This window comes from Balaenoptera musculus, chromosome 4, assembly GCF_009873245.2.
Source record: "Balaenoptera musculus isolate JJ_BM4_2016_0621 chromosome 4, mBalMus1.pri.v3, whole genome shotgun sequence".
NCBI lineage: Eukaryota > Metazoa > Chordata > Mammalia > Artiodactyla > Balaenopteridae > Balaenoptera > Balaenoptera musculus.
Window position 1 is genome coordinate 49,077,425 of NC_045788.1, and position 23,591 is coordinate 49,101,015.

Sequence of the window (23,591 nt, forward strand, 5' to 3'; positions counted from 1 at the left end):
TCACTAAATCCACCATGAGATGGACACAATTATTTTCCTCATTTTACTCATGAGAATGTAAGGATTAGAGAGGGTAAGTAACAACCTAGATTTCACAGTTAATATGTGCCAGAGCCTGGATTGTAACCCACACATACGCTTAATTGTAGTTCCGGTATTGTAACCCCACAGCCTAACTGCTACACTATCCTGCTTTCTGGTGAACTGGCTCTTACCAGCTAGGATATTATATATCTCTCGACACCAGGACGTTTCTTTTAGAGTTGTGGAAGTCTCACAGTTTGGCATGTGTTGATGTTGTTCATGCAGGGAAGAAATGTAGTCTTTAGGCAGAAGTGTGGCTTTTTAAGACAAATCATGAACATCTAGAGTTCAGAGTACCCTTTACCATTAGCACTGTTCACACTTCACTGTTTGTGCTCATGTGAGCCTGAGTCCCCCTCCATCTCATAGGTAAGCTCCTCAGAGACAAGAGCCATGTCTGACCTCCTATCTCAGAGTCTAGCACTGTGCCTGGCATGTGAAGGTGCTCAGTCAATCTTGGCTGGGAAAACATCTAGAGTACTTTCTAAATTAAACTGTTAATTCCACAAACATTAATCTAGTATCTGCTTTGTACAAGGGACCTACCAGACCCTCTTTGGATTGAAATCTCAGTGCCCAGACTGCTGGGGAGCATTTCTACAGCCCTCCTCCACCAGCCTGGCTCCGTTCCTCTTGCCCTTGAGGTCTTATCCCTGGAGCAGCCCTGTCCCAGCCTCTTCAGACCATCCTGGGTCTGAAACCTGCCATGTTATTCATTATGGTTCAGAGGAAATTCTCAAAGTCCAGTTCAGTGGAATGTTATGCTTCAACCAGAATAGAACTGTAACCAATCAAATTTATATTAAGGGTAAATATCATTCAATATATTAAGTATTAATATGAAAACAAAGCCTATCTTACAAATGTGTAGTACATGCACCCCAGTGTTCACAGCAGCACTGTTTACAACAGCCACGACATGGAAGCAACCTAAATGTCCATCAACAGAGGAATGGATAAAGAAGATGTGGTACATATATACAATGGAATATTACTCAGCCATAAAAAAGAATGAAATACTGCCATTTGCAGCAACATAGATGGACCCAGAGATTATCATACAAAGTGAAGTAAGTCAGAAAGAAAAAGACAAATACAATAAGGTATCACTTATATGTGGAATCTAAAATATGACAAAAATGAACTTATCTATGAAACAGACTCACAGACATTGAGAACAGACTTGTGGTTGTAAAGGCGGAGGGGGTTGGGGAAGGAACGGATTGGGAGTTTGAGAGTAACAGATGCGAACTATCATGTATAGAATGGATAAACAACAAGGTCCTACTGTATAGCACAGGGAACTATATTCAGTATCCTGTGATAAACCATAATGGAAAAGAATATGAAAAGAATGTAATATATTTATGTTTAACTGAATCACTTTGCTGTAAAACAGAAACTAACACAACATTGTAAATCAACTATACTTCAATAAAATAACTTCTTAAAAATGTAGTACAAAATACAAACCTACTTTAAAAGAGCACCCAAAATAAAAACAATAATTGAAGCTCCTGAAGAATGTTTAATCCAATTAGCTGTCACAGGATACCTACATTTTCATTTCCTAGTCACTTCAATAGAGTTTCATAAGTTTTCCCTCTACTTCCCCCTTTTACAGGGCAAAAGTACCCTAAAAGGTCAAAGTTAGGGGCTTTTTAAAGAGGAAGTTTGTGTGTTAAAAGAGAAGTTTCTATAAAAATGTACCCCATGGACAAGCCTCTTAGATAGCCTCATCCACCAGAGGGTAGACAGCAGAAGCAAGAAGAACTACATTCTTGCAGCCTGTGGAACAAAAACCACATTCACAGAAAGACAGACAAGATGAAAATGCAGAGGGCTATGTACCAGATGAAGGAACAAGATAAAACCCCAGAAAAACAACTAAATGAAGTGCAGATAGGCAACCTTCCAGAAAAAGAATTCCATTCAGAATAATGATAGTGAAGATAATCCAGGACCTCATCCTGGAAAAAGAATGGAGGCAAAGATCAAGAAGATGCAAGAAATGTTTAACAAAGATCTAGAAGAATTAAAGAACAAACAGAGATGAACAATACAATAACTGAAATGAAAAATACACTAGAAGGAATCAATAGCAGAATAACTGAGGCAGAAGAATGGATAAGTGACCTGGAAGACAGAATGGTGGAATTCACTGCTGCGGAACAGAATAAAGAAAAAAGAATGAAAAGAAATGAAGAGAGCCTAAGAGACCTCTGGGACAACATTAAACGCAACAACATTCACATTATAGGGGTCCCAGAAGGACACAAGCAAATATTTGAAGAGATTATAGTTGAAAATTTCCCTAACATGGGAAAGGAAATAGCCACCCAAGTCCAGGAAGTGCAGAGAGTCCCATACAGGATAAACCCAAGGAGAAACACACCGAGACACATAGTAATCAAATTGGCAAAGATTAAAGACAAAGAAAATTATTGAAAGCAGCAAGGGAAAAACGAAAAATAACATACAAGGGAACTCCCGTAACGTTAACAGCTGATTTCTCAGCAGAAACTCTACAAGCCAGAAGGGAGTGGCATGACATATTTAAAGTGATGAAAGGGAAGAACCTACAACCAAGATTACTCTACCTGGCAAGGATCTCATTCAGATTCGATGGAGAAATCAAAAGCTTTACAGACAAGCAAAAGCTAAGAGAATTCAGCACCACCAAACCAGCTCTACAACAAATGCTAAAGGAACTTCTCTAAGTGGGAAACACAAGAGAAGAAAAGGACCTATAAAAACAAACCCAAAACAATTAAGAATATGGTAATAGGAACATACACATCGATAATTACCTTAAACATGAATGGATTAAATGTTCCAACCAAAAGACACAGGCTCGCTGGATGGATACAAAAACAAGACCCATATATATGCTGTCTGTAAGAGACCCACTTCAGACCTAGGGACACATACAGACTGAAAGTGAGGGGATGGAAAGATATTAAATGCAAATGGAAATTAAAAGAAAGCTGGAGTAGCAATACTCATAGCAGATAAAATAGACTTTAAAATAAAGAATGTTACAAGAGACAAAGAAGGACACTACATAATGATCAAGGGATCAATCCAAGAAGAAGATATAGCAATTATAAATATATATGCACCCAACATAGGAGCACCTCAATACATAAGGCAACTGCTAACAGCCATAAAAGAGGAAATCAACAGTAACACAGTAACAGTGAGGGAATTTAACACCTCACTTACACCAATGGACAGATCATCCAAACAGAAAATTGATAAGGAAACACAAGCTTTAAATGACACAATAGACCAGATAGGTTTAATTGATATTTATAGGACATTCCATCCAAAAACAGCAGATTACACTTTCTTCTCTAGTGCGCACAGAACATTCTCCAGGATAGATCACATCTTGGGTCACAAATCAAGCCTCAGTAAACTTAACAAAATTGAAATCATGTCAAGCATCTTTTCTGACCACAATGCTATGAGATTAGAAATCAATTATAGGGAAAAAAACCGTAAAAAACACAAACACATGGAGGCTAAGCAATATGTTACTAAATAACCAAAAGATCACTGAAGAAATCAAAGAGGAAATCAAAAAACACCTAGAGACAAAGGACAATGAAAACACGACGATCCAAAACCTATGGGATGCAGCAAAAGTAGTTCTAAGAGGGAAGTTTATAGCAATGCAAGCCTACCTCAAGAAACAAGAAAAATCTCAAATAAACAATCTAACCTTACACCTAAAGGAACTAGAGAAAGAAGAACAAACAAAACCCAAAGTTAGCAGAAGGAAAGAAATCATAAAGATCAGAGGAGAAATAAATGAAATAGAAACAAAGAAAACAATAGCAAAGATCAATAAAACTAAAAGCTGCTTCTTTGAGAAGATAAACCAAATTGATAAACCATTAGCCAGACTCATCAAGAAAAAGAAGGAGAGGACTCAAATCAATAAAATTAGAAATGAAAAAGGAGAAGTTACAACAGACACCGCAGAAATACAAAGCATCCTAAGAAACTACTACAAGCAACTCTATGCCAATAAAATGGACAACCTGGAAGAAATGGACAAATTCTTAGAAAGGTATAACCTTCCAAGACTGAACCAGGAAGAAATAGAAAATATGAACAGACCAATCACAAGTAATGAAATTGAAACTGTGATTAAAAATCCTCCAACAAATAAAAGTGCAGGACCAGATGGCTTCACAGGTGAATTCTATCAAACATTTAGAGAAGAGATAACACCCATCCTTCTCAAACTCTTCCAAAAAATTGCAGAGGAAGGAACACTCCCAAACTCATTCTATGAGGCCACCATCACCCTGATATCAAAACCAGACAAAGATACTACAAAAAAAGAAAATTACAGACCAATATCACTGATGAATTTAGATGCAAAAGTCCTCAACAAAATACTAGCAAACAGAATCCAACAACACATTAAAAGAATCATACACTACGATCAAGTGGGATTTATCCCAGGGATGCAAGGATTCTTCAATATATGCAAATTGATCAATGTGATACACCATATTAACAAATTGAAGAAGAAAAACCATGTGATCATCTCAATAGATGCAGAAAAAGCTTTTGACAAAATTCAACACCGATTTCTGATAAAAACTCTCCAGAAAGTGGGCATAGAGGGAACCTACCTCAACATAATAAAAGCCATATATGACAAACCCACAGCAAACATCATTCTCAATGGTGAAAAACTGAAAGCATTTCCTCTAAGATCAGGAATAAGACAAGGATGTCCACTCTCACCAATATTATTCAACATAGTTTTGGAAGTCCTAGTCACGGCAGTCAGAGAAGAAAAAGAAAAGGAATATAAACTGGAAAAGAAGAAGTAAAACTGTCACTGTTTGCAGATGACATGATACTATACATAGAGAATCGTAAAGATGCCACCAGAAAACTACTAGAGCTAACCAATGAATTTGGTAAAGTTGCAGGATACAAAATTAATGCACAGAAATCTCTTACATTCCTATACACTAATGATGAAAAATCTGAAAGAGAAATTAAGGAAACACTCCTATTTTCCACTGCAACAAAAAGAATAAAATACCTAGGAATAAACCTACCTAGGGAGACAAAAGACCTGTATGCAGAAAACCATAAGACACTGATGAAAGAAATTAAAGATGATACCAACAGATGGAGAGATATACCATGTTCTTGGATTGGAAGAATCAATATTGTGAAAATGACTATACTCCCCAAAGCAATCTACAGGTTCAATGCAATCCCTATCAAATTACCAATGGCATTTTTTACAGAACTAGAACAAAAAATCTTAAAATTTGTATGGAGACACAAAAGACCCCGAATAGCCAAAGCAGTCTTGAGGGAAAAAAACAGAGCTGGAGGAATCAGACTCCCTGACTTCAGACTATACTACAAAGCTACAGTAATCAAGACAATATGGTACTGGCACAATAGCAGAAATACAGATCAATGGAACAGGATAGAAAGCCCAGAGATAAACCCAAGCACCTATGATCAAGTAATCTAAGACAAAGGAGGCAAAGATATACAATGGAGAAAAGACAGTCTCTTCAATAAGTGGTGCTGGGAAAACTGGACAGCTACATGTAAAAGAATGAAATTAGAACACTCCTTAACACCATACACAAAAATAAACTCAAAATGGATTAGAGACCTAAATGTAAGACTGGACACTATAAGATTCTTAGAGGAAAACATAGGAAGAACACACTTTGACATAAATCACAGCAAGATCTTTTTTGATCCACCTCCTAGAGTAATGGAAATAAAAACAAAAATAAACAAATGGGACCTAATGAAACTTCAAAGCTTTTGCAAAGCAAAGGAAACTACAAACAAGATGAAAAGACAACCCTCAGAATGGGAGAAAATATTTGCAAACGAATCAATGGACAAAGGATTAATCTCCAAAATATATAAACAGCTCATGCAGCTCAATATTAAAAAAACAAACAACCCAATCCAAAAATGGGCAGAAGACCTAAATAGACATTTCTCCAAAGAAGACATACAGATGGCCAAGAAGCACATGAAAAGCTGCTCACCATCACTAATTATTACAGAAATGAAAATCAAAACTACAATGAGGTATCACCTCACACCTGTTAGAATGGGCATCATCAGAAAATCTACAAACAACAAATGCTGGAGAGGGTGTGGAGCAAAGGGAACCCTCTTGCACTGTTGGTGGGAATGTAAATTGATACAGCCACTATGGAGAACAGTATGGAGGTTCCTTAAAAAACTAAAAATAGAATTACCATATGACCCAGCCATCCCACTACTGGGCATATACCCAGAGAAAACCATAATTCAAAAAGACACATGCACCCCAATGTTCATTGCGGCACTGTTTTCAATAGCCAGGTCATGGAAGCAACCTAGATGCCCGTTGACAGACAAATGGATAAAGAAGAAGTGGCACATATATACAATGGAATATTACTCAGCCACAAAAAGGAACGAAATTGGGTCATTTGGAGAGAGGTGAATGGATCTAGAGACTGTCATACAGAGTGAAATAAGTCAGAAAGAGAAAAACAAATATCGTATATTAATGCATATATGTGGAACCTAGAAAAATGGTACAGATGAACCGATTGCAGGGCAGAAATTGAGACACAGATGTAGAGAAAAACGTATGGACACCAAGGGGGGAAAGCGGCGGGGTGGGGATGGTGGTGGTGGGATGAATTGGGAGATTGGGATTAACCTGTATACACTAATATGTATAAAATGGATAACTAATAAGAACCTGCTGTAAAAAAAAAATTTAATTTAATTTAAAAAAACCTTGAAATTTGCAGCAGTTATGTTTGCAAACTGAGTCTGCTTATAACCATGGTTTATAATTGGCATGATTTCTATTAAAAAAAAAAAATGTACCCCATGGAAGGTTAGGCCTGGACTCATTATATACAAATAAAAAAACAAGTGCCAAGCTGGCTGGTACTGAAAAATCTTGGACCTCATATACTAAAGGTAAACTTAAAAACCAAGACTCCTTGATTGTATCTACTCTTAAACTCCAGTTCAAATAGCATTACATATTTCAAAGGTGACCTCAGAATATTCTGTGGAAGTGTTAACACCGGTGGATACCTGGAGGAAGTTTAAGACATTTGGGTGAAAACATCTATATTACCTTTATTTTTCATGAAATTTCATACTTCATTTCAATTCCTATTTCATTTTTGGTATATATAAAATCCTCTAAAACTTCCAGAAACTTCTTCCTTATCTAAAAGTGGAGATATCTTCTTTTCTTTTCCAAATAGCTTAAAACAATGGTTCTCAAACTTCAAAGTGCATCACAATCGCTTGGAGGCTATTAAACCACAGACTGCCGGGCCCCAACCCTAGAGCTGCTGACCAGTAGGTCTGAGGTGGGACTCAGAATCTGCGTTTCTACCAAGTTTCTGGGTGATGTTATGCTGCTGGCCCAGTGACCACACTTTGAAAACCACTGGCTTAGAAGACACAATTTTACTTAACCTAGTCCATTTAATTTTTCCAGTTTCAGGCTCATGCGAAAATCCCAAGGAACAAAAGATAATATAATAGTTTATACGTATGAAAGGTCTACACAAATTTTAGTTTTGGTAATTACAACTAAAAGGATGCTCGTTCTGACCTGGCAGGAACTCCTCCGGGTCTCTAGAGAGGCCAATTGACCAAGAAGTGACTTTGTGGTTGGCTTAAAGTTAAGGATGGTGCTTTTTTCTTTCTCACTCCTTCTGCTGCCCTTCACATTCAGTGGGGTCTCCTATCTTACTAGAGATTTGATATTGAAAGCTATGACTTGGCTGGACCCATGCCTGAATCCGTGTTACAATTCCCTGGGCTTTTATTCGACTTTACTGTATACCTGTTGAAAAAAGCCAGCGGAATGAAGGAAGGATGTACCTGGGGATCTACTGGTCTGAGCATGGGGGGTGTCCGAGCAGGCTGAACCCCACTGATGCTGAAGGACTCCGACCGTGGGGGCAGGTTGGGGTCTGATATCCTGTTGGCAACCTTGTGAGGCATGGCAGGTGAACTCTGCCGGTTGAGCCTTGACCGTTCTTCTACCTAGAAGCCAAAAAAATGAGAAAAGAAGAAAGAAAGAAAAAAGAGTGCCTCAATGGATGGAAGCTGATTTACTTCCCAGTTAGGATTTTCTGTTGTCACCTGCACAGCCATTTTGCACCCCTCTGATCAAATCACTTTAGAAGGCTGAAGCTCTCTCTATCTGCTCTGCATCAGAAATTTGCAAAAAGCTCTTTCTGTCAGAGTAACTACTAGCATGAAAAACTCACAGAACGCTTAAGCCATCATCCTTCCATCACCCATTATCTCGTGCTATTCCGTTGGCTAGGAATTCGGGATCTGCTTAAGAGTTTATCGTGCGTTAGTTGGAACACCGTCCTGCTAATCGGTCACAAAGCCAGGGGTCAGTGAGGGAGAGAGGTAACTACGGCGGGCATTACGATTGCTTGGGGAAAATAGAAAACAGCTTTGAGCTGACTCACGGGACAGGGCAGGGAAGGACACAGGAGGGCTGGCAAGAGGATCAGCTGAGCGCCATTGATTTCTTTACGTGCCCTACTCATAGGCAAGTGGGCCTCTCAGGCAGCTCACTCCATGAGCATGGCCTGTCTTAAACTGACTTCCCGCATCATTTTCTTTTTCTCTCTTTTTCTCCCTTTCTTTTCAGGTGTCTCTCCCGGCTCCCTAGAATACACTGTCCCAGCGCCTTCTTTCCATTCCAGCCTGGGCTCCACTACCTCCCTCTACCCTCCTCCTGCCTGTTTCTCCACACATGGCATTCATTCTTGCTACTCCGCCTCTCCTCTCCCTCCTCCAGCCCTCTCTCCTTTCTGGACACTTCATTTCCTTGTCATTCCCTTTCTGCAGAGTCTCTCTCAGCCCAGAGGGGATAACTGATCAGAAGTGCTTTACAGGGAAGGCTCTCTTTACAGGTAAAAGTTACCTTTGGTAACTTATTTGCTGCAGACAGACTGTGGCAGAGGACAAATTAAAGGAAATTTTAGATAAACAAAATGTACACTGCAAGACATGATTTAAAATCTTCGACAGCTTTAAGAGGTCTAGCACGTTTCTTCCAGGTCCACCTTGTCCTGCCCTTTATTTCTTTAGGGTCAATTTGACAGTTGTAATTTCCAAATTCACGGGGGCAATGCACCCCACCCTGATGACCCCTAACTCTCTTCTGCCGACTCACTATCTTTGTGTTGCAAGAGCCTGTCATGGAACCCACATGCAGGTCCTCAAGACATATTTGTATGTCACAGCCAAGAGCTTTTTTATTCATTTTACTTCCTGATTTGAAAGGAAAATTCAAAAGAGCTATTCTTTCCCATCCTCCCTACCTTATTTTGAATCTTCCTAGAGGCAGACTCAGTCTCATACACAAAATAAGTCTGTTTTTAAAACTCTCAAATCAACTACAAACATGTTAACATGTTAAGATGTGCCATAGTGTAGAAAACCACCCTCTTGCCTCTACTTAGTGGTAATTTGAACACCTCTTCCCTGACCGTGGCTGTGCAGGGTACATACAATTGGCATCTAGTTGACTTTGGTTTTGAAATTCCACGTCCCAGAGGCTTACCACATACCAAATAAGATTAGCTGCAAAAAGCCAGGAATATAAACCAGAACATGTATACTTTGTGTATGTGTATGTGTGCAAAGTATTACATCAGCAATAATGGGCTATTATTGCATTGAGCAAAAGGAAATAACAAAGCCTGACTTGAGATAAGACCACAAAGAAGAGAAAGTCCTGCAAAGACAACCACAGATAAACTGAGACCAAGGCATGCAATGTATTGCTTTTCCAAATACTAGACTCTTTGAAAAGAAGGTGACTATTTCCAGACGACTGGAATTAGTCAAATATCAACCATTTTCTTATTTCCAGGGAAGATCATTAAATAGATAAATCACATGTATAAGTACCCCTCACTATCTGAACTCTCACCATCCAAACCATTGCTGTCTGAGGTCAGGAATCCAAGAGGTTTGGACTCATTTTCAGATAAATACCTGACTATCCAAACTACAGCCACTTATTACCTGATATTTAGGAACCAAATATTATAAGGGAGTGAAGAGTACTTGCTATTATTGTTTTCTTAGCTGTAAAATATCCTCAGACTGTTTTAAACCCACATTCAGAAACAGCACATTAAAAATAACAGTCTAAAAGTCTGTCCCTCAAGACTCCGTCTTGAACAAAGAAATTATATTTGAGATAAAGAATTTTTTTGGCAACTGCCAGTAACAAGGCTCCAGTAAAGGCAGCACCTTTGTCTCTAATAGGACCGTGGGCCACACGGGCCCTAAAGCTGTTGTTAGAAATGAATGGGGCACAAAGTGGGGTGCTAATTTTCACAGGCAGTTAATGGGTTTGATTAGTCACGTGTAGCTATCACTAATGTACCTCTAGTAACATTTCCTATGCCTTCTCTAAGTTAGTGTAATACTAAATCCTACCATTACTATGTTTCAGTTTGTGCCATCATAAAATATATGGTGTGAATAATCTATTGCTATACTCAGCAGATTATTTCAGGATAAGTCCAATGTGGTGAAATTTCCTGGGTTGGAGTTTGTCCAAAGAAATTTGAAAATCTATGTGACAGGTGTAACAATGAGGCATCAGGCTACTTTGTCTCAAGAAAATCTTGTCCTGAAGTCTTTAGGAAGATGATGCTGTCTATTGCATTTGCACCACAGGGTATTGGAGCAAATATATCAAATTAAACATCCAAATAACAGTTTCAAATGGACAGAGGGGAAGCTGGCCCTTCTGCTTATTTTGCTACTGGGCAAAGGCCTGTCTCCTGATTCATCACATCTTATGTCTACTGACTGAACAGTGAGTGAGACAAAAAAGGTGTTTTCCCCCAGATTAAGAATGTATTGTGATTAAAAACTGGCTTACAATCAAGATATGTTTCAGTCTGCCTTTCATGATACTAAAAAAAAAAAATCTATTAGCTGAGCCTTTGCTCCAACCTCCTGTTGCCAAGAAGTTGTAAAATATCTTAAGTACCACCAAAAAAGAGTGTTCTAGTAGCATCAGATAAACAGTGTCAAGGTGCTAGACCATAACAACAGGACATTTATAACAAAGGATTTCACACTTGGCGGGATTATCAATAAATACAGAGAACAACATTAGGAGAGACTGATCAATTTTACTATAGAATCAGGTTTTTTTCTTATTAAAAGGATCATTTTAACATCAAAACTAAAATAACTTTGGAGAGGTTTGGATAACCTCCACAGAAATGCTATACTATTTATTACAGCATTACGGGGAGAAAGAAAAAATAACTGTGGTCTCAGAAATAAAATTCTGCTCCAGGCAGGACTGTGTTATTCACTGGGTACTAAAAGAGTGATGTCTAAGGCCTCTGAGATACATAAAAGTTGCATGAATACAGATGACCTGAAAAGAAACATGTTAATTACAGGATGTGAAAAAATTTCAAAATAAATAAAAATACATTGAAACATGTATAAGTGTAAACATTATACCAATGTCAACTTTTAAATTGTTTTATACATTTGAAAACAATTTATAGCTTCCAATGTCTCACTTAGCAATAATGAATGATAGCTGCTGAGAGAGAATTTCAAAACAAAATTGTAGAAGTAATTTTTAAAATGTTGACAACAGAATATATTTACTATGTCATATGGGTGCATTTTAATAATACTCTATATGACTGTAGGGCCTGTGGGGTTTACGAAGCTCTTAGAAGGCCCGCCTCAACAGCTAATATGTGGTGAATTGAACACAATCGTATGGGAATATTTTTTCCCCAACTGGACAGAACAATTTGATTTTTGTGTTTACTGGCAATGCTGGAGGAAGAGAAAGAAGTCCAATGATTTTTAAGTCCTCGTTAGGTACTCTGACCCTGCACTCACTGGGCACATCAAGAGTTGAGTCACGCTGTCTTTTGGCAAAACCACATGGGCAGATGGTTGCTGAGTAAGACTGCTGCTATCCCTTCTCTAGGGCATCTTTGAGGACAGCGGAGGCTCTCATTCATAGGGAATGCTTAAAACGTAATCTTGTCTAAAGATAAGGGCCTGGACTACTTTTCCAAGAACTACTCCTAACCAATGATTGCACAGAAAAGTACAGATCCTCATGTGAATGGAGCACATAACTTAAAAGTAATGAGGCAAATCTTTGGCAAGCTGAGATGGGAAATTAAAAAGGTGTGTATCTATCACTGGGGAGAGGTAAGTGGAAGAGATGGGAGATGCATGTGAACTGCTCATGTGAAATCCCAACCAGAAACAAGAGAGGCAAAACACTTATTCCTTGTGGGCAACAATGGCCTTGGGAGCAAAATAGAAATATGTTGAATCGTGTATTTCATTTGCATTTGTACAGCGCCTACAGTTTCAATGGCACATTCACATACATGGTTGCCCAGGATCCTCCCAATCTTGAGACAGGAAGTGCAGATGGGGAGGCTGCACCTCAGGAAGCCTATGAGACTTCCAGGTCACAAAGACCATAAGTGGAAGAGCTTGAACTCAAACAAGCTCTTTCCTATTTCCTGTCAGGTCTCTCTCATGCTAAATCTTAAGAGAGATAAGTAGAAACTGAGGAAAGATGGGAAAAAAGCCATAAACTCTCTAAATAGTAATATGGGACCTCATATATAAAAAGAAAAAACCATCAGTGTAGAGCAGAGAAAATAAGTGGAGAAGAGTTCTTATGTACAAGGATTTCAAAGTCCAATGGGCTGATGGGATATAAAGAGACATCTTGGCCCATCATTTGCCAAATAAAACCATGGCCAGATGACTGGCATGCATCAGAGAGAAAGAACAAGATGAAGTGTTAAAAAAAAATTAAAATACCATCTCATGCAACACTCATGTAGACAGAGCATTCTGTCACTGCTGTGTGCTGGTGAAAATAAAAAAATAATTATTGCCAGGCCGAGACAATCACATGCCATTATAAGAAACAGGAATCTGTACCATTATAAAGAAAGGGCATTATAAGAAAAGGAATATCCATCTTTCAAAAAGTGCCAGTGGGGAAAAAAAACCTTCAAATTTTGCTGATGTTTAACAGAATATCATATTGATGTTTTCACAAAACAAATCTGACTTCCATTCCAATCTAGAAACGGCAGAGAATTTGAAAGGGGTGAGAATGCCCCCCACTCCTCCTTTTAATGGAGACATTAATGTTCCTTTCTGGCTGAAATCTGAAAATCAAAGTCAATGTAACATTTAGGACAACTAGAATACTCAGTAAAAGGAGAGAGAGAAGAGCTCAAGATTTGCCAATAACCAAGTATTTTCATTTGTTCTTACTACATCCGACAGATTAATAAGAAAGGAAATGAGAAATGTGATGATTTATGTTTTACAAAATGAAGCAACAAAAACACGGAGGATGAAACATTATAACAATATTACACTGCTAATGAAAAAAAAGGTCGATTGGAAATAAGGAAAAGTAAGTGGATGGAAAAGTAATCAAAGAAGGAAAAGCCACCCTGATGAGAAGGTTTAGAGCTGAGTTAGAAAACAATTATGGGAGCAGATTACAGAAGAGGCTGCTGTGGGTGGAAGATGGCCAGGTGATGTCTTCATCAGCATATGGAGCAAAAAAGCCCAGACCCTCTACCACAGGAGACCATGGTATAGCTGCTGCCTACCCAACCCTGGTGGGGATATTTTCAAATTTATATCCTCGCAGAGGATGCCTTTGAAAAAGAAAATGGTACCTTTTATTCTACTTCCAAAAAAAGAACCCAGGTTCTTTTTATTGGTTGATAATTAAGATACTGCTGAGCTAGAAATTCTGTCCATATCTAAAGTCTTGAAATGTATTTCACTGTCTGGCTACTTTCAACCCCACCTACCTCCTACTATAAGAAAAGAAACCTGTAAATAAAGCTCTAGAAGAAAAGTTCATACATTGTTGATTAGAAGCATTGAGAGATCAGGAAAATAAGGATTTTCACACTCATTTTTATTCCCATTTTAAGAAGTGGGTGTTAAAAAATGATGAATTAAACTAAAGCAGACAATTATTTGTACTTATTTGTATACCAGTTGCTCCAATTCCCAATTTAGCACTGTCACTCATTCTATCATCTAAATGTTTCATCTTTCTTCTAAAATATGAATACCCACTCTAAGACTTGGGAACTGTTTCATGAATAGATAGGTGGTTAGTTGGAAGCTGGATTATGTTAAACACACCCAGGAGGATAGGACTAAGTCTAAAATCCTAAAAGAATGTTCCCACATGTCTAAAAGTCCATGAAGCCCAAAGGAAGAACTCCAGCTGTCAGGAAGCCAAGGACCTTGGAAGACGTCACCCACCAGAGGTGGCCCAGACCTAGGATGGCCCAGGAACCTCACATCGGGTGTGCTTGATGACACAGTCATGCTGTCTGCACTCCCACTGGCTATGTTTCCTTTACTGCTAGGAGCCTGGCCGAGAAGCACAGGGGAATTAGGAGGTCTACAAGACTGCCCTGATGATATCTGCAAAGATTTGCCCCCAGGAACGGCATGGCTTCTGAAAGCTTGGGAACTGTGAATTAGTTCTGAAGAGAGAGGACAGGCCAGGAAATTTAATAATAAGGACAAATAGTAATTAGAAAATAATGAAGTCAAAATGTTTAAGTTCAAATCAAAACATGCTGGGTAGAGGTGGAAAGAAGGAAGTGGAAACTGCTTTATGTTTCCCCCCCTTTTCTGGTACATTCGTGCATGAGGGAGCTGCACAAGGGACAGAAGAAATTCTGGTATGCTTTGCAAGGCATCATGGTCTTCTCCAATGGGATCTGTTGGTGTTCCTTTCCTAAACTCATGCTTGGGGCTGGGAACACTGAAGGTCAGGTGGTCATGCATCAAAGAGAGGTCATTTAGTGATGCAGCACTTCTTAGAGGAATCGAGGTACTTGTATGGATGCATGAATTCATGCCCCTCCTGCCCCGAGGTACACATGAGTCTCTAAGGCCCTCCTTACTTGCTGTAATGGACAACTGGGGGCTCATCACTTTGGAGATGCTGGGAGAGGACACACAAATGACCTTAAGTCCTGACTTTCGAGTTGGGCTACATCTTTGGGAGCGAGATGGCTTTGTTGATCTCACTGTGGTCCTTGAGGCTCTCTGCGGCTTCAGTTGCTCTTCAAGACCAAGTCTAATAGGATAAGCTGGTCCATCTTTCTTCCATGAGTGATGCTCAAACAGGGGTCTTGATCTGGAATCATTAATTTCTGCAGGTGCTACTGGCATTAGCTTAGGAGAGGCTAGTTTTTCAGCCTCTCAATACCTGCCATGATCATGAGCTGTGAGTCTGGCTTAGCTGAGGGTTTCAGCTTGATGTGGTTAAAGAATGGTTTAGCAGTGGAGGAAGGTGACACATCTCTGCTAGCCAGGAACCACATCAGCTGCTGTTTAACAGCATAGTGATTGTGCTTAGCTGGAAGAACAGGTGGGTTATTAAGGGGTTGGTGCTGTACCCAGGAGTAGGATCACAAAATTGAGTTACTGACCTGGGAGAAAGAGGCAGTTGTTACAGACATAGGTAAATACAAATCGCACTCATAGACTCTAAGGGAAAGTGATCAAAAACGTTCTTGACACTGAATGACTTTTCTCTACAGATTTAGTTTTTAAGTTTTAAAAGTTATTAATTTTGTAAAAATAGTATAAAATCATTATAAAGGATTTAAACATAAACACATAAAACATAATACATAAAAGTATTAAAGAGTTTAAAGAAAAAACTCTATAGTTTCTACTTCCAATAAACAGCCATTATTAACATTAGGACAACATAATTTCAAGCATTTTCTATACATATGTAAGATAGAGCAGAAAATTAAAAATTATACAAATAGGATCTTACATAAGAAATCGGGTTCTGGTAATATTGTAGTCTAGATAACTTGAAATAAGCTCTAGCTATAAATATCTGAAGATACTAGAAGAAAATGCAGAGTAATATAAATCACCCTTTCAAATGACTAGCTTTGCTCACAAGAAAATAAAGGAAATCATTAGTTGCCACATTAATGACAGAACTGAAAACCAGGGTGTCAGGCATATGAGATGACACAGCGACTTCCTAGAAGGGTTGCTGATCTTGGCGAGAGTTATTATTTTGTTTGTTTGCCTTACTCATTTGGTTACCACCCTTTTTTTCCCTACTATTCAAATAATTTTTAATGAGATTTTTAAATAGCTCATCACAGAGTCAAGTTCCTGAAAATTCTTTCTTAGTCTAGTAGTTGAGCAAATGAAGGACCATTACTTTGAAAGTATTTGCAAAAGAAATATAAATGACCTCTGACCCGGTAAGTGAACGACAATCACAAGTCTGGGTCCAATTGTGTGTTCACTGTTACCACAGAACATGGAATGTTAGTGATAATACTAATGATCACTTTTAGGGTCTAGGTATGGATAGGAAATGATCCTACCTAGAATTCCTTAAGTTTTAAGTCATATTCTTCCATGCAAAAGTCACTAAAAATCCTCCTGCCACAAACTCAATTAGATTCCAATAAGGAAAAGGATTTTCTACTTCCTGTTGTTACTTACAAAAAGAAGAACAAATGGATTAAGGTAGAGAAATAATGTTACAGTTCTTCCCAAAGCAAAGCATGTGTGTCTCATAATGAATTATTTTCCAACTTTGTAGCACTAGTTTAACTCTCTATTTCTACTGGAGAAACTCATTATGGCCAATTTCCCCAATACAGCACAGGTACAGGCTGTACTTGCTTGCTGACTTACCTCCTTGGCCCACGCTGGTTTCTCACTAGGACTCATCCCTTCTTTGTAATGGTACAGTGGCTTCTTCTCCACAGGCCTCTGCTCCTGCCGCTGATGCTGAAGGGAAACCAAGTAGTCTCTCTCTTGCTTTAGCTGTCTCTGTAGTCTTTCTGCTTGTCTCTGTTCTTCCAACTGTTTGCGCTTATATTCCTGTCCAGATCAGGAAAGGAGAACAAAGAAAAGGCTAAATCACCATACGGAAACCATTGGCCAGTACCAGTGAAGCATGCAATGGAACCAAAAGAGATGATAAATAACAAAGGACCTTAATACCAACAGAACCACAAGAGGACATCAGGATGTGCCATAGAGATAAACTACAGCCTTGGGTTAGCGTCTGCACAGAATGTGGCATTTAATGAAAACACTATTGTTTTAGTGGCAACCCCTACAGAATACCACCCTTTGCAAAGTGACTTGCCCTTGATGAATTGTAACCAAGAAAGTGGCAATAATGAGGACATTTGGATGGTCAGCACACAACCCCTATAAGGAACCGTCCACTTCCTGGTTTAGTAATTATATCATTCAAACATGTACAATTAAGTACAAAACGAAATAAGTACCTAAAGATACTGCCTAAATCATCTTTTGTTTAACAAAACTTGGACCAACGAAACCATCAGCAAAAACCATGTACAGGCTAAAAAAATATCACAATGCCACTGAATAAAAAGTTCAGTTAAAAAAAAAGATACACCAAGAAGCTCATTTGGAGAGCAGTGCAATAATAATAATAAAAAGTACTTCAAGTGGAGGCCTCCTGAGCAGGGAACACAAAATGTTCCCATCGTAAGGGCAAAACTAATAGTCTGCAAATGAAATATGACTACAGAGCTGAGTGGGTTCTTATGGAAGAGGGGCACTTTGCTGTGATTGTGTTCCAGCATGTTGCAAATGACCTCAAACATTACTCTGCAATAAACACAGTGGGTCTCAAAAACAGTCTGAACTTATAATAAGGCTGGATTCATGTTAAAGTTTCACAAATAGCTGGAGTTAATAAAGAATGCATAACAAGTATATTAAACATATTGACTCAGCACACTGGGTCAGGAAACGAATTAAGTTTTAGGAGATTTTCCAGGTCCTTGAGGCTTGGAGGATCCCCTCCTTCCTGACTGGCATGTTAGAGGAGACCACACACACACACACACACACACACACACGCGATGAACACAGAGCAGGTCAGCTGGCTTGGCTTTCCCATTACCAGAAGTAGAGCTTGTTCATGCAGTAGCTGCTGCTGCAAGATCTCTAACTGTCTCTGCTCTTCCTCTAACTGTCGCCTGATGTACTCCTGGAGAGGTAGGTGGCAGAGAATTCAGAGGAACACAACGAGAGAAAGAGAGAGAGAAAAAGAACCGGTAATTTCAAAGGTGACAAGAACTGCCAAGTGAAGTGTGGAAGGAAGGAGGGGAAAAAATACCCAGACACCTCCTCACTAAACAGGAAAGGTACCCCGCACCGAAGCAAAAGCGTTTCAATGCAGTCAAAAGCACAAGCCCTCTACCTGCAACTGCAGCGGATTGAGATGGCTCAGTGCTTTGCTGTTACTCTTTGGTTTGGAGAACCGAGCTATATTTCAAAACTTTTCATGACAGGTTCCCTCTTTAGGGGCTACCTGAAATTAACAACGCTATAAAGTTCAGAGGCTCCTGTGCAAGCAGCAGGGGTAAAATAATGGCTGAATGCCATCATGCACTGCCTCTGTAATGGAACCATCTTGCAGTTTCACTGCACTGTCAGAATGTGATTCTAACAAAGAGAGAAAGGGGCCTGCATCGACGGCTCCAAGTCACGGAGACCAGAGTTGCCTGAGTAGAAAAGCTCTTCTGAAGCGATGAAAGAGGAGCACTTGGCTTGCTTATCACGCTTCAGTGCTACTTTCAGAGTAGATGCCCAGGGTTGGGAAAATCACGAGATCCAGGTGCGTCGGGGGACTTCGGCCTGGGGAGGAAGCCAGGTTGAACGAGTGGCCTTTGCCAAGGTTGTGCGTTTGACTTCTTGAATAGGTGAGAATAGTTGCTTGCGAAAGAGTAAAAACCTGCTTAAACCTGAGCAGACCTAAGAGAAGGCGACCCACAGCCCAGAGGCGGCTGGTGCTGCCGTCCGCGCGGGGCCGTCGGCGGGGCTGCCGCGGTACCTGCTCGTGCTCCGCGCGTCTCCTCTCCTCCTCCCGGCGCATCTGCTCTTCGTAGTGCCGCCGCTGCTCCCTCTCCTGCTGCTTGCGCAGCTCCTTCTCTCGCCTTTGTTGCTGTGGGGCGACAAGCAGACAGCCATGAAGGGAACGCGCAGCGGCGAAGGGTGTCGGGAAGCCGGCAGGGAGAGCTGCAGGACCGGGGATGCGAGCTCTTCACGAGATGCCCGCCTGCCTGCCTGCCTGAGGGCTCCTCGCCTGTGCCATCGGGGGGACGCATTGGCCAGGATGGGCTGCTAGAGAGCAATTCAGTGTCTACCACGCAAGGTGGGCTCCCCGGGTTTATGCGTCTCCCAAGAAGTTCCCATTCAATGCGTCCTCCCAGTTGGCTGAGGAGGGTTTTCAAATCAGGGGTAGGGAGAACACCGATGTACAATCAGTTACTTATTATATACCATCAAACTGTTTGTGAGATGCTACAGGCTTTAAAGCACATTCGCAGTGCTCGTGCCATTCAGTCCTTTTGACACCACGTAGGGCAAATGTATCATAGATCAAGCAAGCAAGCACCGGAGAAGGGAAGTGACATGTTCAAGGCTACACAGTAACTGTGACTGTGGGCAAAACAGAATCTCCTGACTCCCACCTGGTCACTCGACTTTCTGATAGACCCTGCTGCCTTTCTTTTCTGGGGCAGTCACTTTAAAGTGTCGATTTCAACTTCTTGTCACTCAAGTACGATGTTAAGCTCAGGAGACATCATCATCTCATACGATCATTATGCCTCTGAAAGTGGACGTCACGGCAAGCACCTTTCATGCTTTATCCTATTTCACCTGCACAAAAATCTTTTCAGGTAGATATTATTAATACTACTATCTCCTATTTTAAATGAGAAAACAGAGGCACAGAGAGATTAAGTAGTTGTCCGAGGTCATGCCCACATTCAAGGTCATACTCAGTTAAGTGGTGGAGCTTGATTTCAAACACAGGCAATGTGACTCCAGTCTGAACTCAATCAATACAGAAGATGAAGAGGCAACAGGAGTGACAGATCATAATTAACCCAGTTCTTCATTATATTCTCAGTAAGGAGAACATCTTAGGAGTCGTGACAGGAGCCAAGGTTTCCTAGGTGGGGATGGTACCGTTCCCCAATCCTTGGAGCATTTGGCATGTGTGGGACACTCATACGTTACAAAGTGTTTCCCCGTACCACAGGCCAGGAGTGCCTCTTTTGAGAAATATTGCAGGCCCTTTGTGTTGGAGCCCCGTACTGGCATTAGGATTTCTTCTCCCTCAAATACAAGGTTTGGAGGGGCTGATCAGAGGGTCCATTCCCCTGTAACAGTCTCAACAGCACTTCACTGCCTTGCTGAGGAAGCAGGAGGTATCCAAAATAAAATGGATTGTGACTGTATCTCACTGAGAAGTTAGCTCTATAAAACCTGGGAAACAGCTTTCTAGGACAAAAACTCTCTGTCCCAAGCCCAGCTAAACCAACCACAGATAGTCAAAGTGTCAAAGAAGCCCACGAATGAGGTGGCCTTCCTGATGTGGCTGGTGCCTGCAATCCTCTAGACCTGCTCTCTTCCAACAGTCTCTGAGGCTTGGGAGATAAAGTGCATCTTTTGAAACTCAATTTCTGTCACTTCCAGATCAAGAATTGTTTGTGCATCTTAGATTGTAGGCAATGGGGAGCCGCTGGAAGACTATATGCCACCAAACGCCATGACCAAACCTGCATTTTCAAGGGGGCTCCTACCCGCCACGGGAAGGGCAGGATTAGAAGCTGAAGATGCAATGTGAGGCCGTTCTACGGATCCAGACAGAAAATGACAGGGCACCCATGCGCTAAGCAAAGGCAGCTGGAGAATCCATGTTCGTAATTGCTGCTGAGACGCAGCCAAAAGGAAGAAAAACTAAAAACTGTCCGGATTTCCAGTCATTCCAACAGGACTGTAGTGGACGCCAACTTAGAAGCAGAAATTAGAATTAGGCCAAAAATAAAACGGGCAGAATTTGGTGACTATGGGGTGTGTGAGGGTGAGTGGTGAGTGAAGTTTCTGGCCCAGGAGCATGGCAGGTGGTGTGATATACAAGTTCAGGGATGGGAATGAGGGGTGTGCTGGGGGGCAGGGATGAGTCAAGTTCCAGACATGTGATTATTTGTTTTACAGAAAAATAATACAGGAAGATGCGAGTAGAAAACATCATCATAGGAACTGACTGAATAATTTGGATTACAGACCCAAAACAGAGATATTTCCAACACTCAACCAAAGGGAATCAATGCCAGCACAGAGAATAAAATAATTATGTGTACAGATCTGGCTCCTGGCAGGAAACAGCCCTAATTTAGCTAACATTTCAAGTTTTTTACTCCCACCATCAGTCTCTTTCTTGAGGAAAAAATATAGTCAAGCCTTTTGAAGATTTAGCTGATTTTTATGTGAAGGATTTGTACATTTTCAACCCCCTTTCCAGGAATCAATACTGTTTTATAATTACAGGCCACTCAGGTCCCTGTGCAAGGTGTACATAGTATTGATTGCAACTCAGGAGAGTCTGGGCTTCCTAAGAACTCTGTAGTTTCTGAAAAAGACACTCTAAAGTGACTAATAATTAATAATGATCTCATCTGGATCAGCTGCTGCTAAGGCATGGTGGCATCTGCCAGGGCCTTGGTTCCTGTGGTGAGGCTGGAAAAATAAATCACTTCCCCAACCTTGCGGAAGGCACCTTGCCAGTTTCTAGCTGCTGTGCCTCAATGTTAATCACCTTTCCAGGAAAATTCTTTGCTCTCTCTCCTCCTGGCTGTGGGACTGTTTGAGGGGACATATCAAAACATGTCAGAGAAAGACCAAGTCCCTGGCCTCAAGCAGACACCTTTACAAAGCTTTGATGACTCTTGCTAGAAGTAGCAATCTGAGAGCAAGGCCTGCGCTTGACCCCCACTGGACCCACCAGCCCCTCACGGGGGGCCTGGCACCTGGCAGGTGCAGAGATTTTGTTCAATTGAACCGAATAAGAAACTTGCGGCAAAAGCAGACAATTCAGTACCATCCTAACTTTTTTTTTGGAGGGGTGCTTTCCCTTCCTATCAGTGCTTATAGCACACCATGCCTTATGTTATGGTTATTTGAAATGTCTCATCTACTCTGCAATCTAGATCGTGGGCAGGGTCTCTGCTCTACTCTGGTTTTTACCTCCCACTATATCCCATAAAGAGCCTGATAGCACTGATGTTTGTTGTTTTATATACTACAGATGGGGCAGCAAGAGAAGAGGAGAAAGGCTCGCAGAACCTCAGACCACCCCTTCACCCTTTGACGCCCTCCCGGCCCAGAATATTCTTTTATGCTGAGCATAGACAAGGCTTGGAATGTTTTTCTAAAAAGAGAGCCACCCACGATTGGCACTGGCATGGGATTTATTTTCCATCTTAGAGAAAGGCAGGAAAAGAAAATAAGGGAATAGGAGTCTAAGCTGGACGGAGTAGAAAAGGGAAGAAATAAAAATTTTTCTAGGGACTTCCCTGGCAGTCCAGTGGTTAGGACTCCAAGCTTCCAACGCAGGGGGCACGGGTTCGATCCCTGGTCGGGGAACTAAGATCCCACATGCTGCGCAGAGCGGCCAAAAAAATAAATGCATAAATAAATAAATAAAATAAGATAAAACTCACAAATAATTACCGAAAGAAGTTTCAAAAAAAATTTCTAAATGTCACTGAGTTATGCATAAAGATGACAGTGGTTCTGTCACAAAAGAATAGCTTAAACCAACTACTCTAAACTCTCAGCAGGAACTCCCCACCCCACCGCCCCAAATATACTGAACTGCCTAGAAGTACATTTTCATCCACATCTTCTTGGAGCCATCTCCAAAAATTACAGCACATAAAACTAGACATTCAATAGGTTCTTACAAGTTTCTTAATTTTTTTTCTGGTTGGGAAGGACTGATAATACCTACTCTGAAACTTTTCCAGGCTAAAATCATTGTTGCCTTGATCTAGGGAGTAGATCATAGGGGTCTTTTTGTCCCTTTGCCTTCTACTGGTGTTCCTAAAGAATGATTCTTTTAGGACAGTTTTTGTCTTCCCCAGTGGGTGCTCCCCTCAGGCCACGGCCAGGTGAAGGCTGTGCGGCTGTACTTTCAAGTATGTTCATTTTAATGGAGGAAATAATCCTATCCCCTTCAGCTCTTCAAGAGCATATTATCTTAGCCCTTAACTATTCAAATTGCATTAAAGTTGTGAGAAATAATACACATGGGTGTTCATCACAAAGGCCATGGAGTTGCTCTTTCTTTCCTTTGATTCCTTTAAATGTTCTTTTTGGATTAAGTTTAACCAGTAGAAAGGTGTGTACTGCACCAGGGTGCTCTGGCCTCGTAGAAGTGACTCTGATGACCTGTTAGAATATGAATTGCATTTTACAGTATTATGAGAAGAGTGGAAAAAAGCTAAGAAGTGCTGAGTTTATTCATATAAATAACT

The 23,591-nt window shown here is 40.5% G+C and overlaps 1 protein-coding gene across 4 annotated transcripts in view; it reads right to left on the reverse strand.

The window, feature by feature from the left end:
* TNIK (TRAF2 and NCK interacting kinase) overlaps window positions 1–23,591 on the reverse strand; it is a 407,791-nt gene that overhangs the window by 57,032 nt on the left and 327,168 nt on the right. For all 4 annotated transcript variants that reach the window (XM_036850972.1, XM_036850970.1, XM_036850971.1 and 1 more), the window contains exons 13-16: window positions 19,097–19,207; window positions 18,164–18,250; window positions 16,912–17,100; window positions 8,005–8,169 (exon numbers count right to left, since the gene is read on the reverse strand). In XM_036850972.1, the coding sequence (XP_036706867.1) occupies window positions 8,005–8,169; window positions 16,912–17,100; window positions 18,164–18,250; window positions 19,097–19,207 (552 nt within the window). The remainder of the gene's footprint in view (window positions 1–8,004; window positions 8,170–16,911; window positions 17,101–18,163; window positions 18,251–19,096; window positions 19,208–23,591) is intronic.